This window comes from Patella vulgata, chromosome 7, assembly GCF_932274485.2.
Source record: "Patella vulgata chromosome 7, xgPatVulg1.2, whole genome shotgun sequence".
NCBI classification, from domain to species: domain Eukaryota; kingdom Metazoa; phylum Mollusca; class Gastropoda; family Patellidae; genus Patella; species Patella vulgata.
The window spans coordinates 34,407,782-34,423,512 of NC_065885.2; the positions used below are offsets into that span (position 1 = coordinate 34,407,782).

The following is a 15,731-nucleotide window of genomic DNA, read 5'->3' on the forward strand; positions in this document are numbered from 1 at the left end:
CAAGACTCCCAACCCAATGTGCATCTGTTAATTCTTAGTCTATAAACCTAATTTAGAGTTTTTTGTTGGGCTAATTGAGTGGTGCAAGTCAACTCAAAATGTTTGTCTCTTAAAGGATACCTACGCGTTTGGAGAATGTAGAATACAGTTGCCTGTCTTCCATCATATAAAATGAACACTCTCTCTTTGGCACACACGGAACATATGCCTAGGAGATTTCAGAAATCCTGAGTTTTGCCTAAATAGAGTCATGGTAGCTTGACTAAAAATCCCTGACTGACATTCATTTGAGTCATTCCGTACATTTGGTTTCTCTTTCTGCATATTCCGAGATAAAACACATTTCAAAAATAATCCCACAGTTGAGAACTTTGACAGATTCAACATATAATCAATGCAAATTTAATTTGCCTGAAATCTGCGACGCACAGCGGCTGATCAAATTGAGATGTATCGAAATAAGTTCCTTTGAAAATCAAGAGGCAAACGGTTATGCAGCGTTGGCCTATCAACGGTGATTGAAGACTGCGGTAATTGAGCGTTTATCGTTCATTGGAGTTAAGGAACAAACTAACCACGCTAACAAATTTATTATAGTTTATCAATATCTTGAAATTAACCATAGCAACAAATACTCAACCATTTCTGATGGTTTAGTCAATTTGTACAAAGATATCAATTCATTTAGTACGATTTGTCTTCCATTTTCGATAGAATGGAGGTCATGAATATATATCAACATCATAATACAGAGCTTCTCGAAAATACAGTATCCTGTTTCCGTAAACATTTTTAAAAAGATTACTAAAGGGTACACTTTTGTAAAATTATCGATGTTTCTTCTATGAAAAAAAAAATAAAACCAAGTACGAACAATCCAAACCATTAGACAAAATTCGAAGTCCTACTAAAAAAACGGTATAGGCAAAATAGTGTAATCAGGCAAAATAGTGTAATCAGCCTATGGACTGTTCACCGTGTACAAAATACACGAAACTTTAATTCATTTCCAGTACATTTTATAGACAAAAATAATATGACCTTCCAACACACGTGCTTAACGAAGACCAGATCTCAAATAAAACTAACTAGTGAATACTAATTTATTGAAAGTGTTCCTCGAGAATCGAACAGGTTTTCCCTCTGAAAGACAACGATGCCAATTAGCAGGAACCGTGGAAGGATAATTGGCATCATGTCCATATCACTTTGAATATTATAGAAATCAACGTAGACGTATAGATGTCTCCTTTGCTCAACTATTGAGACGGGGTTCATCAAGCTATCGGCTCTAACCGTTCTTGTAATACTAGACGAATGTTCAATTTTGAACAGTAGCATTAATTGATATACTTTATAAGATACTGAAGATGTTGAGGAATAGAAAATGAAATAAAATTATTTCTACACGAAAGGGTAATTAAGCACAAAATTCAAATATATCGGTTATATATCCCTACATATCCATAGTCCTCATAAAATGCGCATGCTCTAACGTATCAATTAAAAGACTGGGATAATCGAAAACGGAAAGCGTTATAAGATATTTGTTTGAGTTCGAAGATTTATCAACATTGATAGAACTGAATAAAAAAAAAACACACACATACGAATAAAGCGCGTTTATACAGTAAATTTAAATTACTTGTTGAAATCGATAGATGATGTTAAAGATGAAAACCAAGTATATTCACCAACGAGTCTCTGCAAACCGACATGATATATTATTTTTGTATTTTTATATTAGTACATTGAATTTAAATAGGAATCTATAATGTTATTTTAGCCAGCGTGTCAGAGTATTTGCAAATCAATATAGTTGTCATCTGCGAATAACTGTCAAAGCATTGTCGCTCAAAAAGGAAATCGAACATTATGCTGTATTGAAAACGATATTGCAATCATAGGTTATCTTTCTATAATATTATTCTCACATAAGTTATCTATTTGGTCAATGGTTTAAAGCATTAAAAACAGTTGGCGAAAAACATCAACGTTGATAGAATGTCTGATTAAAGCGAACTGTTTAAGATAAAGGAATATCCAGATGTATCAAGTCCGTTGGTTTGTTTTATATCTGGCGCGAATTCAACAGGCTTGTCGAATAATTCTTCGTGGTCCATCAGATTAAAAACGATGAAACGTCTTGAAGAAAGATTGATAGAGATATGACCTGCTCCAACTCATGAAAACAGCCGCGAATCAAGTACACCTTCGTATAATCTGCCAGACATTCAGTTGATAATTTCTGTTCTTGATCTTTCTCGTTCTTCTGAAACAGGTACCTTTAAGAAACACGCCTCAATGTGAAATAGATATACATCTTTAGGATCCCCATTCTTGAAATCAAATTACGATTACTGTTTTTTATACGATGTTCATCTTTAACACCTGGAAATTACCAATGTCCTTATTGTTGCACTGGGTAATTATTATCAAGATAAGCCAAAGGGTTTGTTTATGTTTGGTTTTTGTTTCCATAACTAAGTAAAACTATGGTATAGAGTTCGTAAACTTATATAATAGAATGGTGTAGCGAGAATTTTATTTAAGAGTAAATAAACCCGCCAAGGAATGGACCATATACACCTCATTCATCTCCAACGTACAGACGTTGTCGTGTTGGGGAACCTAATAGAAGGTCACCCCCGGACAGTATATCATATTTTACTTATAACTAAAACACACGGAGTGGCAGTAAAGTACATTGTAAATAAATCTGATATATTAATTTTATCAGACTGTATCTTACGTTTAAAATTCCAATATGGCGACTGTCTGCAAAACTACACATTGCGTGGAATTAATTCCGAGCCAGTGACTGTATGAGCATATTAAGATCATACAGAACATTTGATATCCAGCTAACTGAGCTCTGCTTTTGATATAGAAGTTTCGAAAAAAAATTTGTTTAATACTTGAGGGGTGTACCCTGAAAAGTCGTTGGCACGCGTTTAAGTGAGGTTTTGTCCAGAATTCGATCATTGGATTTTATCAAACACACCCATGACCGTAGCCGTATTATTATTATTATTTGTTCCAATCTTAACTTTGATGGTGTTGACGCCATTTTGATCTTATCGAAAGAATCAAAAGCATCATAGGTATCAAATAAGGTGTTAAGTAACTTAACATGTGATAAACATATACACGCAATAACGTGATACTCCATTTTTGTCATACCTGTATCTTCTTAAGTAACCAAAATAATCTAAGCATCTCTGCTTTGATGCCTTTGTAAAACAAGCAAATCATCTTTAAACTTTTCTGAAAAGGCATTAATATCATGCCTGAAGGGCGTAGGTTTGAAGTCAGTTTCATCATATATTCTTTTTATTTTAATGACCCCCGCCTTTCAAAGAAAGCAGGGGACTATTAAAATTGGTTCATCTGTCGGCCTGTCTGTCTGTCTGTCTGTCCGTCCGTCTGTAATATCCGATTGACTTTAAATTTATACACATTATATAAGGTCATGAGACGAAGAAGCCTATTGATTTTCAGCGATTTAAGATAATTACTGCCAGAGTTATGACCCTTGATAACTTTGAAAAATCTTGTGGATGCTCTAGAGGCTAAAGTTAATATCCGGTTGACTTTAAATTTATACACAGTGTTTGATGTCATGAGACAAAGAATCCTATTGATTTTCAACGATTTCCGATAATTTCCGATACACAGTGTTTAAGGTCTAGAAACTTACGAGTATATTGATTTTCAATGAATTTTGATAACTTGAACAGCTATATCCATGATATTAAATGTTTCGTATTAAATGATATTAAATGGGACAGAACTTTATAAAAACCAAACAAATGTTAATGATTTACTGATAATTACTTAATGAGTTGTTACTCTTAATCAGATTTTAGTGTATTATAAATGTTTCATTACCGAAAAAAGTAAAAGTATGCGACAACTCTTGTTGACTTCCCGGACGATTTAGCTGCTGTGGGCGTATGTTTCGTTGCCTGGCAACCTATCTTTGATTAAGGTGCATGCATGAAAAGATAGTATTAATTACGAATATATGCAGCTTTGAAACTATATTTTCCTTAGTATCAATGGGACTTTATTTCCGCTTCCGCTTCCGCACATAAACAGTTTTCTTCACAATGACTTCTGTTTTAAACTTTCAGACAAGCGACTTACGGTATCACGAGAAGTTTAATAAAAAACTGGCATTCCACTGCGATGATTGACTAATGGTTGCTGCTACAGGGAAGCCACAATATTAACTCCAATACGTAAACGCGGGCAATGTTTTTAATTCTAGATTAAAAATTCGCCATTAAAAAAAGTTATTGTAAGAACATAACACACCAGAAGAGTAGAAAACAATAAAACACGCGTGCCAAATCAATGGCAAGAAATTTTCATAGATTGCAATAATGGCATCCCCACCTGTCGTTTATCTAAATGAGTTTTTCTCTTATCTTTTTAACAACAAGATTTAGAGAGGTACGAAATCACGGACAACTGTACATCTTCTTAACTAGAGTAGCTTTACCTGATAAAACTATGGAATTGTTATGATCTATTGAGATATAACAACACTCGGTTCGATAAATCATATATAACTTTTTATGATTCTTGGCACTTGATATTATCTATATGAAAAATTAATATTTAAAGATACATTATGGGAGATTCGATAAAGAGTTGACAGTTCTCACTATAATAGTTAAAAACTAGATAATGTAAAGGCAGTTTGCTGAAAATTTCATTCAAAATGATCCACTATGAACCGAGAACTAAGCGATTGAAATTTCCGCCTAGCCTCGATCATCATTACTTAAGTCAGTACGTTAAACAGCATAATTTCGATTACCCATTTAATCCTTAAATCGTGAAGGAAAGTTATGCAGTAAATCGGTTCATAATCCACTAAAGATCGCAGGCTAGCGATGCCATCTAGAGTTGATTATGGTCTGGATAGGTTAATTAATGTCTAATTATTAATTTAGATATCATTTCAGGCCTAAACAAGGGCCTGCAATAGACAGATCTAGCTCTTGCATAATGCATGTTTAAAGCAACGACAACGTTGAAAAATGTAGAGTATTAATTAAAAACTAATTCCGATCTGATGACAAATTTCTTAAACCAAATATTAAATTCCTCCTCGCCCGAAACAGAGCTGAGGTTGTTTGAACACGGACACTCTCGATTATCACGACTATGCTGAAAGCTTTCATGATATTATTTTGTCTCAGATGTCTCAATAAGATCACTTCAAATTATTACGCAATTATATATATATATATATCACAAAGTATATTGCGCAACGTATGCTTAATATTTCATCCAAACAAATCCCCCACTCCACTCAAAAAAACCCAACCCGGTCCGCATCATTATTATCCACAAATAAACTAAATGTCAAAATATATGTATTTTGTACTGGTAATAACCTTTACGTGTAGACATAAATATGATTTCGTCCCTCCCAACACGACACGTCGACAACGGATAATGTCAACGAAAGATCATAGCCAATCATTCAATTTCCTTTCGGTTTATTCAATAATTCTGCTTGTATGAGAGACTGGTCAAATTAAACACGGGTCTACTTGATTTCTTTGATTAATATCTTCTTGATTATTGCTGATTTGATTACTGCTTTATTAATAGTCTCGGTCAAATAGACACGTGTTATTAATATGCCATTCCAGACACTTGGAGGAAAGGCCACCGAGAGAGGAATATGAAGTCACCGTTATCCCAAATGATAGTCTCTGTAACGTCTTTTTTATTTGAGCAACCAGCCAGAATTAATCTAAAATCAATATCTAGCCGGGTTTCTTGCCTTAGTTTGCGTTTGGGGAATTGTCATACATCATTTTATTTTAAAGAAAAAGCTTTAATAGTACGCGCGATTTGATTATTTAAGAGTGACAATGAATAATTATTCATTTGCATGTATGCTGATTAATCTGAGTACGGGTTCGTTGCTGTTCGAAACTTTCTAATAATCTTTATATCTGTATTTCTACACATTATTCAGAATTAGTAAAACGTATACACGTTATATAATCAAGAATTGTTTCACAAAAAGGGATGTTGGGCGACCAAGTGGTTTACGCGCTCGCTTTAGATTTTAAGGTCTGTCATGCAGTCAAGTGGCGTGATTACGACCCCAAAGCTTGTACGTGACAATAAGTTGGATTGCCTGCCCAACCTCGTGTTTTTTTATCCGGACCCCCAGGGTTTCCCCCACTGCTAAAGACCCCTACGCACAAGCGAATTATTGAAAATAACATAGTTTTTGTCGAGTGGACGTTACCCCCCCCTCTCCCTCCCCTCTCTCTCTCTCTCTCTCTCTCTCTCTCTCTCTGACACACACATACACACACTCACACAAAAAAATTGACACGAATTAAGAGAAAAAATACACTACGTCAACGTTAATTTTTTCAGAGGTTCGCGAAGAGCATTTTGTCGCCTCCATCTATTTGTATTGTGCACATTTCTAACAAAAAATCAATTTGATCAGGTGCTGGGGTACCAAGATTAACATTTCCTATATAAATATCCCTATTATTGTAACATGTCGCTTAAACTATCCTACCAATGTTATTATTCCCAACGCCAATAACTCTAGCTAAGGCAAAACGGGGAATAAATCTATAAAAATTGGTTTACGCCAGAAAGAAATGAAAACAGCAACATAGCGATATCGGATGCCATAAATGACTGTAATAATACCCCTTTTTTAATGTCATTTCTACCAATGTCTGATCTTATCAAAATAGATACACGAAGCAAATTTCCTTCCAAATTCAAATTTGTGATAGCTTTAACAAGGTAATTTGGCTCTCTTTATCCGTCGATGTCCCGGGGTAAAAACAAATTGAAAAGCAGCAAATTTAACAAAATAGATTAGCCTCCGCGAATGTGATGAATTTTGTCTTGTAATTGAAATTGTTAAGTCGTATCGGTTTTGTGACGAATCGGACAGAAAAAAGTCTACTGAATAAAAACATCTGAGTATTTTTTTTTTTTTAGAAAGGCAAAAAAGACATAGTTATTCTACTGTATTATGACTTACCAGTTTAACGAGTTTTGATATTGTTTTTTTGTGGAATATTCTCATTTGCACCAAACGTGTAGCATTGTTGTGTTACCATCACTGTTGAATTTCGTTGAATAACGACGAAGGTGGACATTTATTGTTTAGTCTCGAATCATACATAGTTGCTGATAAGATCGTCCCTTATTGATAAACTCAAAGATTCGACGTGTCAGTGGTGTCCTGACTTTCTCATATTTTTAAAATTGCGATATCATATGCAGTTAAATTCAATTTAAATTTTAATGATATTTCATTTATTTTTTTTTTCAGGCGATCATGTGGAGATCCATATAAGGAATATGCCAGTTATGGAGACACTGTTACCGATGCTCATTGTAAATGTATGAAAGGCTTTCATTTTGAAAATGAGGACCAGAGAGCATGCGTGCCGAACAGGGAGTGTGGGAAGGGGTATGGTCAAGCTACATATGGTAAGGAGTGTCACTATTACATCATATAGAAAAAGTAGAACTAAAAGGTTTTATGTTATGCTATGAAGTTATTTTGGCGCCATCTTTAATTCTTAATTTGTTACACCAAAGAACCTCAAAATACGACAAAAAACGCCAGGCAATGTTGGGTTGAAATTAAATACCAATGTACACGTTAATTTGATCGCGTACGTTTTTCATGCTAAATTCATAACATACCTTTCTAAACACTTCTATGCCTTTACGGTTCATTCAATATTTCTTTGAAACATAACCCACCATTTTGTTTGTTTTTATTGTGGCATATGGTTGCAGATATAGGATAGTTAATGACAAGAACATAGTCAACAATTTAATTAGAATAATTAAAAAAATAGTTAGATATTCATTGCATGAGAAGCACTCTTCTTAGTCCTAAGCTTAATCATCATATTATGTAATATACTAACGATTCATCGTTATATTAGACTTTTATGTTAATACTCACGGTGTCGTATCTTTAACACACCTGATGAAAGGTTAAATATTAATTAACTAATTTTGTTTCATATAAAAATGCCAAGACTCCGTTTCCTTACATGTATGTCATGTCGACGGGTTTTGCCAAACAAAATGGAGGAATAGGTACCTTTTAAAATTTGTTGTTTTTATTCTGACCATGCATCGTGAAAGCCATATAAATTCTCTTACAGGCTACGAACTAGGAGACAGTGGTAATTATCAAATTTAGGTCATTCTTCTCAAAACATATAACATCTAACGACAAAATCAAAACAAAAGTGTCCTTTTAACATGTGTTGCTTTTTTTCGGGTGTGGTTTATGGCTATTCAAAATCTTAACGAAACCGACATTCAGAAGAAAACCATTTTACAATTACAGAGATTTAATTGACACTGAAAAATTTTTGTGACAAATTAATGACTCCACCCCATATTATTACATAAAAATATCACAGGACAGTAGTGTCATACCTTACTCACTAAGATCCCCACCACCCTCCTTTGTTAAAGTATTAGTTTTAGTATGTGTTTGTTGCTTATAACATTAGCATGGACTTATTATACAATAGATACTAAAAAAAAAACTAATTGGACAATTTATATCTCGTGACCAATTTTAATTTGCATTGTCAAAATGGGCAACTGTTTTGTTTATAGAATAACTAGAATGTAATATACTCATTTAGATTATTGTTTTAGATGTGTCATTAACATTATTTACGTATCACATAACATAGACCACATTGTGTGTAATCCGTTTTGTATGTTTCTAATATATAATTTTTATACGCCCACATTTCATGGGAAGATTATTGTCTCCCCCTCTGCACGTCTGTCCATATTCAGTGATTGTCAGCATTCCACATAATATAGTATTAAGAACTTGCTGCGGTTGTATGGGGAGTCTTGGGTGGGGGTACCTTACCCCAATGTGATTTATTTTAATGACAACGGCAATATATAAAACACTATTATATGGATAACGATTACTATGATCTATTTCACTACGACGTTTCAACAAGATTTTACAAGTCGTTATCAATGGGGATATCTTTATTAATAATGCTTATAAATGGTGGTTTGCGTGCATTAATATTGAAACTAGACTTTTCTGGTGACCCTTCGCTATTCTATTAGCGTAGCGAATAATTGGGACGTGAATTTATTAAATGTACATTGTTGTCTTTTGTCTGCTTTTTTTTAAAAAATGACCAGACATCTTTGATTCGCGTCAAACATAAAATTATCGACCTCTTTGGATTTTATATTTGATTTGTTTTATGGAATCGTAATCTGTCTTCGCTACCCAATTTGTGTACCATTCTCCGAAACAGTAAGCCAACAAATAAACTTAAATGGTATAAAACTAGTCCCATCACTAATGGAAATAAAACATCAAATCCATACTTGTTTTGACCCGAACCAAAGATTTTTGATGGTAGTGCTGTTTTGTTGGTATGCGTTGTAGAATGTGTTTCATACTTTCTATCACAAGGCATTAGGACACCTCAATGAACTATAGACGAAGTCAGATTTGTCAAGACCTGAACAAATTAATGTCACACAGAAGTTATATTAATTACGAATTAATGATAACAACGAATAGCATACCGATGAGCAAAGCTCATAATTCCAATTTCTTTCTTACTGAGAACAAATATCTCAAAACAGCATGTTGATTTCTGGAATTAGGGGCTAATTTTAAATGTGCTGTTGATTTTGAGGAACGATTAATAGACTGTGGGATATGGTGGTGGATTAAAGTATTTGTATGTGTATATTTGTTTGTACAGCATGGAACATACCCTTGATACTACTGATATTTTACTAATATTGAGCTGTGTAGAAAAAGAGTAGATGTAAAGGACCCTTGGGATACACGTGTTCCCCAAATAGCTTTAAAGGGGGCAACAAAACCTTTTAGTACTTCTCCTTTGTCTTCTGTTAGAGCTCACGTGTTCCCTCAAAGCTAATTCTGATCAACCCTTTGTATTTAAACAACACTCTTTAAATTCGAAATTGGTCCTGTTTTTGTTCATATGAAGTTCGATGACATTTAGATCTTTTGAATTAATAACTATTTGATTTTCTTTCTCAGGTGTGTGCGAATCTTGTTTGGAAAAACAAATGTATTCAGATGTCAAAGATAGATTTCAGCAATGCAAGCCACTTAGAAAGTAAGCCCATTTGACAGGATTCATATGCTTTCTTTTATAGAAATTTTTCAAAATAAGCTATTTGTTCATTATTGTTTCTTGTACAACATATTAATATATCATATTGCATTATTACCTCTATGTATAATTTTGTGTTATATTTTCAGTTGTGAAAAAGAGAATCGTTGTGTTGCTAAGAAAAGTAATGGTACTTTTGATAATGTTTGCGGCCCTCTAGTCAGAGGTGAGTAATAAGATATATGTCAATAGCTATCCCTGCTTCACTCCACTTTAAGTATACATGTACATGCCAGTACTTTGAAATAGTGTCCATTGGCACAGTAAATAAAGAATATTATAATATCACATGTATATGCATACAGGCCCAATGAGTTAAAAGTGTATGACAGATTAATAAGATTAGGAGAAGATAAACCCCAGGATTAACTATTTGGGTCTTAAAATATGCGGCTGCTATCTTTTATTTCACTGAATAACTACAGGTGTATGACATCCTTATTCTAAAACTTGGATTCTTTTTTTTAGATATAAATGATTGTAGCAGTGTTGTCGAGAAAGTAGACGATGACGTATCTAACAAATATCTTTCTGCAATTATCGGCAGTGTTGTTGGTGTATTCGTCATTGTGTTCATTTTCATTATTATATTACTGGCTAGAAGACGTAGGGCTCAAAGGCGAAAAAATGCCCAGAAACCATTGACTTCAGAGCAGTTAGAGGAATTGAAACATAAGTTATTGGATAAATGTGAAAAAGACGAATCCTTGTGTAAAAAGAGTGAGTAATTTTTTTGTTGTTTTGTTTTCTGAAACAGATGATAATGAAATGGAAAAGATTCTCTAAGGAATGCGTAATATATTGCATTCCTGTTAATTATCTTTTTTGCGTATAAAGTGCAGCAGATTTCGGTTATCTATAAGTAATAAATTCAAAACATTTTGGAGCAAACATCATGTTTAAAAGAGAAGGAATATCTTTTCAGGATTGTTGGTATGATTTCTAGAATTTTCATTGTTTTTCATTTTTTTTTTGTAAACAGCCCTATCTACAGCATTCCGAGTTACCGAAGATCGAATTGATAGACAAATATGGAATCTTCCCCAAGAACTCTTCCGTTCTCAACCTGGTAGATATGAAATTCTAGTGAAAAAATACACAGGTACTATATTTTACAACTGAAAAAAATATCAATACTGTCATGGCATGTAAAAAACGTTATTTAGACCTAAAATAGTAAAGCCGAAATCGTGACATGTTTTGGAATAGTATTATCAAAGTAACCAATCTTGTTCCCCCTGTCCCCTTTAATAATGATATTTGCTAAATTGCTATGTCTTATCCATAGACTTGTCATTGATGATTTTAAAATCATAAACAATACATCATGGTTGTTTCGAAATACAAGTTCACACACATTGTTTTGTCTTATAGAGAGTCACGAGAAATACGCTGTAAATGGTTATTTGAGAGACTGGAAAGAATGGAGAGGGTCTACACATGAATCTGTTAAAGAATTATTTTACTGCTTACGCCAGTGCAAACGTGACGATATAACTTATGAAGTTTGTAATCAACTACGTGATGAAGTTGGTAAGTAGGGCGCTGTGAATTGCGCGGATAACGATCTTTATGGTCCAACAAATGCAGTGGAATGTTTGGCTTTCGTTATTAAATTAAAGTAGCAACATTGCTATTAATTCATGAAACGAATCACGTCCAATCTTTGCCTGAAGTACAAACATATTATAGTCAACAACAGCTTACTGACTGGATTCTACAAAATCCCATATTCTTTGAATACATAGTCATAACATTTATTGGTATCCATTATGACGTTTACAGTAAGAAAAGTTATCCAGTTATAAACAAGTAGATTACCTGAGAGTTACATGTAACATCGCAGAAAGGGACTGATGTTTTTTAGAAAAAATGATTCCACTGGCATAAATATATTGACACTTTAAACGCGTATTACGTAAGAGCTAATTCTGCCTATTGAAGGTCTTTCTTTGGGCCATTTAATGATTTAATTTAAAAAATGGAGAAGCGTGGCTAAGACTCGAATGATAAGTACAAAACCTTGTCAATACTAAAACCATTGATAACTTCGCTCAAAATAAAGTAATTTGAATGAAATTTTCAATATTTGTATTTTGTATTATCTATTTTTGAAATGTTATAGCGAGGACGGCCTGCTCATCATCTAAATCTTACATAATGCCCCTTTTATTTGGATTTTCTACTCACTGTGAACAAATAAACCACTGTCTATTTTATTTATGCACTTTTAGAAACGTCATTTATGCATTTTAATCTTTGTTAATTTTTCTTTACAGATATAACATTTGATGTGGAAGCAAATATAGACGACATGGGTGGAAATAATCGTGCCAAGGATAGTTTAATGTATGACATCAGAGATATTCTCTTCCCGTGTGCAAAGCCATCCGAGAAAAAGGGTAGTTTAGGAAAGAGCGAGCAAGCTGAAACAACCCATAAACTTTTAGAGATATCCCAAAGTGCACCTGACATGGATCCAAAAGCTGCAGGTGCCATCTATCGAGAACACCCCCTCCCAAGTGCCCCAGAATATGTCGATGATAATAACACCATTATAGAGCCCAATATAGTAGATTATAAAAGACAGTTCAGCTGCCCCGTGCAATGTACGACGTGATGGGTATCTCGAGTTTACCAACTGCTTATGTCTTTCGATATACAAAGAGTTATTAATAAAGGGAATCGTGTACAAATATACATTATACTAGTGAAATGCATGTCTCCTAACTTGCCAGTTACAATACATACCTGATGATAGAGTATATTCTTCGATTGGACTTATAAAGTTCATTTAAGATGGAAAACAACTAGGAGTATCATTAACTGCAAAGGAAAACATTATGGATTAAAAAGGAGTTAGATAAGTTCATAATTGGATAATTAATTTCACTTTAATAAGACAACTTTGGGAATCCATTCAAACATTGTCTTAAGATTTAATGTTGCTTATTGTGTAATTTACCATGGAGACAAACAATTACACAAATCAAAGATTGCGCTGCGACAATTGTATATTATGAATCGAGACGAATCGAACTATTTGTCGAAACTATTTCATTTGTCCCGATAGTGTCTTTGTGGAAAGATGCTAATAAGTTGTGTTTAAACAACGTTTTGATATGCTTCAAATGTGCAACTATTTACGACATCTTTATATGTTCTAAAATAGCAATACAATAAAGATCTGATTGTGAACAATTCGTCATGGATTATAGTGGATGACTGTGCAATGATGATTGTGCATTCATTTCCATCATCATCATTTGTGTACTTGAAACAAGTCGCCATCAGAAATTGTTTCAATGGACTATTTTTAAAACTGTAAATATGACTCTTTCATTATAATGTGCTCGCGACACCTGGTCAGCATTTGAACACGTCACTTATATAGTGGCATTTTATACTATATATCCTTATAAATATAGAGTAGTTGTTACTTTTTAAATAACTCCATATATATACATAAATATATATATATATCACCTTTAGCTTTATAAATGTCCTAATCTACCGAAAAGATATATGGACTAGTGGGCATTTGGATTATCGGTACGGTGTTAAAATTATTCGTATTTTAGTTTCGTATGCAGTAATCATTTGTAGTTACATATATACTAACGTCTCACTATCAAAATTCATATCATTTGCCTTCTTGAAAAACAATTCCCTCTTCAATCCCCATCACAATCCCGAGCTAATTCATAGGTTAGAGGGTTAATCAACTTGGTGTATTAATCGTGTATCGCTTTAAATTCAATATAGAACATATAAATAGACTTGCTGTCACTTTATTTTATGTTTAATCATGTAAATAGTCATAAATGTTGGTTGACATTATAAAAGAATATATTGAATGTGCATGAGCAGTTGATGCAATAAAATTGCATTAATACAAATACACGTATATGAGCATATAAGTGGACCCAATACTTTAGTGATTTTGTTTTAAAGAAAATGATGACACTGATTCCGGCTTGTAGTGCAAGTTGTAATTTGATAAGAATTATTTCATTAGTTAGAACTAGAAATGATTCCGGTTTGTAATGCAGATGATAGGTCTGATAGATTTATTACAACTAGAAGTAACTTCAGGTAGCAAAAGACACATAACCTGAAGATTTACATTTTAATGGTTCACTTGGTGGTTTAATTAATGTTGATTTGATTCAATAACGAATTTAATTTTTAAAAACTTAAACGAATTATCACTAAATCGCTAATTCAGAAATTTTATGCTTGTTATTATTTTTTCATTATTTTGTTGTTAAATTTGTGAATAAATGAATATAAATCACCCTTCTTATTTCATACATACAATGTATGTTTCATACAACTTTGTTCATGTGTGGTAAAAATGTGTTCTTTATTATATATATAATAATATAGGCATGGCTGTACAAACTCTTTATTTACATAATTTATATTCATTAAACGGCGGTGTCAAGTAAATAATAAAATACGCATTATTGCATATCTGTATGCAAATCTAACATGACGCTATACCTAACACAGTGCATATAGAATTTATTATTTTTTATTTGTGATCCAAGGGTCTGTTGTGAGACCCTCACTTTTTAGCATGTGTATAGATGTAATTTTATCGAATCTCAAATTAACACGACTATACTTTAAACACCAGCTTCCGTAGCTAAAAGTGTCGTATTTCATATTCTTTTATTAATCTCGTTCCACATTTAGATCAAATTTTGACATGTGATCTGATTACATTAGCTTTTAAGACATTTTTTCGTACATATTTTAGTTTTAATGGTTTTAGTTATCTTAATCACATTAACTAATATATAAATTAATTTTTAAAACGTAATTATTTAAGTAGTTAGACATATCAGTTTCAATACTTTTTTAATAATCGAATATCATCATCAGTTTGCTTCTATAAAATTCCATTCTCTTCAATAATTGAATTGTGTAAATGAATTTATCTATATAATGTTTTAATTATGGACAGTAAAAGAATTGTTATGCATGTATATTTCATTTTATCATGGCTACTTGGAATAAACAACTATTTTCCAAATATGTATATAGTTTGTATTATTTAAAATAGTCTATCCGAACTCCTCATCTTCCCTGGGTCATGGAAATGATGATCTACATTGCATTTCGGGACGTGTGTTACTCTGACTAAATAACCAGCGCCTAATCTGTGACAACTATAGTTTAGCCCCTCCCCGTGATGAGATCCACGTACTACCGTCTAAGTCATCCAAGGCAGTGGTTGGTTATGTCGCTCAATATCGGTCGGCGAAGTATAAATACTACCCTGATCGGAGAGGCTGGCATTAACTATGGTTTTTAATAGCAAACCTACATCTCTTCCTTTCACTATATAATTGAATCTCTTCTTCCAACACTCTGTCGTAGCAATTTCCCAATTTTCAGTGGCCCATGCTTTTAAAAATTAAAATTAATTCATCACAATGCCTTTTATATGCAGATCTGGTTCATATTCTAGTTTTGGATAATGCA

At 33.1% G+C, this 15,731-nt stretch overlaps 1 protein-coding gene across 7 annotated transcripts in view; it reads left to right on the top strand.

The window, feature by feature from the left end:
• LOC126827483 (uncharacterized) overlaps nucleotides 1–15,275 on the top strand; it is a 96,130-nt gene extending 80,855 nt beyond the window's left edge. For 6 of the 7 annotated variants that reach the window (XM_050556866.2, XM_050556864.2, XM_056102234.1 and 3 more), the window contains 8 exons: nucleotides 7,343–7,503; nucleotides 8,196–8,216; nucleotides 10,103–10,181; nucleotides 10,328–10,404; nucleotides 10,707–10,958; nucleotides 11,221–11,340; nucleotides 11,613–11,771; nucleotides 12,518–15,274. In XM_050556866.2, the coding sequence (XP_050412823.1) occupies nucleotides 7,343–7,503; nucleotides 8,196–8,216; nucleotides 10,103–10,181; nucleotides 10,328–10,404; nucleotides 10,707–10,958; nucleotides 11,221–11,340; nucleotides 11,613–11,771; nucleotides 12,518–12,858 (1,210 nt within the window). In that variant the 3' untranslated portion in view covers nucleotides 12,859–15,274. Of the gene's footprint in view, nucleotides 1–7,342; nucleotides 7,504–8,195; nucleotides 8,217–10,102; nucleotides 10,182–10,327; nucleotides 10,405–10,706; nucleotides 10,959–11,220; nucleotides 11,341–11,612; nucleotides 11,772–12,517 lie in introns of all 7 variants that reach the window. The other variant, XM_050556863.2, reaches the window with a different exon arrangement.
• Nucleotides 15,276–15,731: the final 456 nt, after the last annotated feature.